General features: G+C 36.4%; 2 protein-coding genes across 2 annotated transcripts; one reads left to right on the plus strand and one right to left on the minus strand.

Moving 5' to 3' along the window:
- On the plus strand, positions 1–986 carry LOC146616438 (olfactory receptor 4B13-like). The gene has a single exon (XM_085374213.1). It carries the CDS (start codon positions 57–59, stop codon positions 984–986), a length of 930 nt encoding a protein of 309 aa, XP_085230339.1. The 5' UTR covers positions 1–56.
- A 369-nt stretch (positions 987–1,355) lies between these two features.
- LOC146616439 (GTPase IMAP family member 4-like) lies at positions 1,356–1,751 on the minus strand. Its single transcript, XM_085374309.1, has one exon. It carries the CDS (start codon positions 1,749–1,751, stop codon positions 1,356–1,358), a length of 396 nt encoding a protein of 131 aa, XP_085230435.1.
- Positions 1,752–4,200: the final 2,449 nt, after the last annotated feature.

Below are 4,200 nucleotides of genomic sequence, written 5' to 3' on the forward strand. Positions count from 1 at the left end.
GAACACTCGTCAGGTATAATCTGAACATTTGAAATTGTGAGTATTGCTCTCTGATTATGGATAATGTTTCTGTTGTGAGAATGTTCACTCTCTCTGGATTTAATGAGACAAGGAATATCAGACTTACCATCTTCTCACTCACATTAATGTGTTACTGTATGATCATATTAATCAATGTGTCTCTGATTGTGCTCATTGTCTTGGATGAAAACCTCCATGAACCTATGTACATTTTACTGAGCAGTTTTTGCATTAATGCAATTTATGGGACCACAGGTTTCTACCCAAAATTCCTGTTAGATCTGCTGTCGTCTTCTCACAGAATCTCCTATGAAGGGTGCCTTTTACAAGCTTTTATCATGTACTCATTTGCTTGCTGTGATTTGTCCATTTTAGCTGTCATGGCCTTTGACAGGTATCTGGCTATATGTCGCCCTCTGCACTACCACTCTTTCATGACTAAGAAGAGGCTCTCTCAGCTGGTGTGTTTCTCCTGGCTGACACCTTTCTGCATTATTTCCATCAGTATTCTGCTAACATCAAGACTGACCTTATGCAGATCAAAAATTGAGAAGGTCTTCTGTGTGAACTGGGTAATTGTTAAACTTGCTTGCTCTGACACAGACACCCTTTTAAATAGTGTTGTTTCATATGCAACAATTATCATGTATATTTCGCATGGGTTTTTCATAATGTGGACGTACATGCATCTTATTAAAACATCTGTAAGGTCCAAAGAAGACAGGGCGAAGTTTATGCAGACCTGTGTGCCCCATCTGACTTCTTTAATCACATTTTTGATTGTAATACTTTTTGATTTGATGTATATGCGATTTGGCTCTGCAGATTTACCCCAAAGCCTCCAAAACTTCATCGCTATTGAATTTCTCGTCATCCCTCCAGTTATGAATCCCCTCATTTATGGATTTAAACTTACCAAAATACGAAATAAAATTCTGAGTTTTGTTTACCGTAAACAAAAATAACCACTTTAATAAAGTTTAATCACTCAATGTTTTTCTCATTATTTCTTTGTTCATAGACAGTGACAAAACAGGGTGCAAATTCATGTTTCAGTATTTTGTCAGGGATACATCCCTGAGCCCCATCATTTATCCAGGAAAATAATGGGGATTTGTTTCAGCTCATTGTTCATTTTTATTGAAATTATTTGTTGTTATATGAAGTACAAGATGTTTTTCTGCTGCTGTATGCAAATCAAATTGAAAATAGACACACAAATACACATGTGGAATGTAAGAGAATTAAAAACATTTGTCTTAAACTGAAGCTTTTTTGTGTCATAGCATAAATAGAACGGAAAAGGGTTTGAGGAACTATTTTACTATTTTATTTTAAAATGTTCTTGGAAAAACATTTTTTCCATCAATAGGTCCCTCTACTGTCCATTCCCGACCTCTGTGCGAGCTGATCGGTATAACCATGAGGAAAGCATGAGGTCCCGGTGGGCACATGGCCACGCAGGCTGCTGTGTTCATATTTACCAGGCTGGGGTCTTGGACAGAATAGTGAATCCATCTTTCAGGGGTACTGACCACAACCACTTTAAGTCCTTCATCAAGAATAGTTTGTCTCTTAACACACATCTTCACATCTCTGCTGGTGTCAAACATCTGTCTGCTGAGGATAGTGTTTCCTGTCAAACTCTTCTCCAGCCAGTCGTGTCCCAAGAGCACAATCCTGAGCTCCTGGAGAATGTGTTTGTTCTCTGCCAGCAGAGAGGACAACATGTCACTGAATTACCACAACTCTGGCATGCAAGCAGCTGATGTGAGACAAAGCCCTCCCACTGGTTTCACAACTTTCCTCTGAACTATGCAAAATGCTGAAATTCTCTTAACTGCAATGAATTATGTACAGAATAAGAAAATAGAACAAATTGGATTTAATATACTAAAATCAATCAGCCTTGCAAATGTTGTATGGATACATTTAAGACATATAAAAGTATAAGTCGGGAACATACCTTTATGGTGTCTGTGAGCCATTAAAACTTTATCAGTCACTTTAAAGATGATTCACTACAGTTAAAAACCCTGTTTTCCCAAAAACAAAGCGAAGTGGAAAAATATCGTCCAGCCCAGTGTCAGCCTGAGCCTTAATGCTTGACTCAGCTCTCTGTCTGATGAAAGGTCAAAGTCCAGCCCGTACCACTCTGCTAGTGGAAGATATCATCTAATTAGCTCACACAGGTAACATTTCTGTAACAGTATAATTACATCAAGGAGCCAAGGAAGCCAAGGCCTAAGTTCAGTGAGTGTATTTGAGGATCTTTTCTGTGTTCTTACATAGTAGTTAAACATGCTGTTAGTCCTCCAAAAAAGGTCCAAACTACTGAGGGAGGAACTCTTTTAAGACATCTGTGTATGCAGAACCCCAACGTCCTGTATACATAATATATTGCATACAAAAGCCAATATGTGTGCAATTCCAGTAATCTAAAGTTTACTGAAGTATATTTTAGCATTTGATTGATTGCTGTGAGATAATCATTTCCGTAATTTAGCAAAATCAATACATTAAATAGATCGTTTAATTGTAATCTTGGTAAAGGGCAGTATTGTAGTGTCTCCTTGTATGTTTTCGGGTCAGTTCATTTTCATTGAGAAATCTGAAATCTAAAACTGTTAAAATGCATTAAACACCCTTGCTTCCTGATTAACACCAGATAAACCTAGTTTTCTTACATGTGCATTACTGATGATTGAGTGGATCAGCTCTTCTGACACAGCCGAACCCTGATATTCACATTAGATTAACAATGCTGTTAGGACCAGGGTGAATCATTTTGGGGCCCTAGTTAAGATTAAGATTTTGTTCTAAACTAAGAAACGTGAATTTTGTCATCTACTTACATCTTATGCTCTTTACTGCTTTCCATTTATGTATGCTGTATATTGCACTAAGTAGATTAGACAAGAATACTTCACTTTTTCCCTCTCCCTCACCTTCTGAGACCTTATGCCTTAGCCAATCCTCTCTCTCTCTGTCTGGCCTACCTGATCACTAGAAGACCGCTAAGGCCAAATGTTAGCTTAAAAAGTTGTCTAGCAACCACATCAGTAGCAGCTTGAAACTTAATGCAGCATTGTTTGATAAAAGTAAAATCCAAAATGTTCATGTTATCTAGTTTGGCTTACTGAGATGTTTTATTGGTATGTGATGTGTCTGAGGCTGAGAGACCACGGAGCCCGAAAAACATGATTATTAGGCTGCAAAAATATTTTAACATAATAATAATAATAATAATAATAATAATAATAATAATAATAATAATAACAATTGGATTTATATAGCGCTTTTCAAGGCACCCAAAGTGCTTTACAATGCCACTATTCATTCACTCTCACATTCACACACTGGTGGAGGCAAGCTACAGTTGTAGCCACAGCACACAATATAAGCTACTAAACAACAGTTAGCTATTGTAGTTCATGAGATTAGTGTCCAGAAAATCCATAGTTGACATGTGGACCCTCAATATACTTTTGGTTTTACTCTCAAGTTTTTGATAAAAATCAATGCTTCATATTTTGTTTTTCGGTAAACCTGAAAAACCCACTTGTTATCATAGTTTTGGATTTTTTATTTGTTTTTATTGTTTATGTTTTAAATATTTAATTTAAAGTGCACAACAACTTGATTATACAACCACCCAATGCAAGGTTTATGCAACAGCTGATTAGATTTTTGATATAAGTGTACAATGTAACAATGTACAGGTAACAATGTAGCTAAAATAGCTTTCACTTGAATAGCATTCTACTTCCTACCCCTCTACTGCAAACAGCAACGCAAATTTACATCGTAATGAATGTGATGATTAGAGTCAGACACAACGACACCTCAAGTTCAAATAATAAGACAGAAAGGATTAAAGAATTAAAGATGAAAAATAAATGAAGGCTCATCTATCAGTCCACTGGCCTATCTAGTTCAGGGTTGCGAGTGACTGGATTCCATGCTGTATAATAGATGATTGATCATTATTCAATAATAACATAATTAATTTGTAAATGTGCAGAGAATTATGGATGCAAGTTTTTAAAATTTTGCAAAAGAAGATATGTAAGCAACAAGAGATGATCTTTTAGCATGATTATAGTCTATAAGAGCATGTCAATGCTATTGCTCTGGGATGAGCCATAGGCTTTGCTGACTGAAACATGGAGGAAATAT

This window comes from Diplotaxodon limnothrissa, linkage group LG16 (assembly GCF_057381915.1).
Source record: "Diplotaxodon limnothrissa isolate DT_005_m linkage group LG16, D_limnothrissa_male_GT1.1, whole genome shotgun sequence".
In the NCBI taxonomy this organism is placed as follows: domain Eukaryota; kingdom Metazoa; phylum Chordata; class Actinopteri; order Cichliformes; family Cichlidae; genus Diplotaxodon; species Diplotaxodon limnothrissa.

Bases quoted from the DNA above. Each gene is read 5' to 3' on its own strand.
- LOC146616438 (XM_085374213.1), top strand. From the start codon at position 57: ATGGATAATGTTTCTGTTGTGAGAATGTTCACTCTCTCTGGATTTAAT.
- LOC146616439 (XM_085374309.1), bottom strand. From the start codon at position 1,751: ATGTTGTCCTCTCTGCTGGCAGAGAACAAACACATTCTCCAGGAGCTC.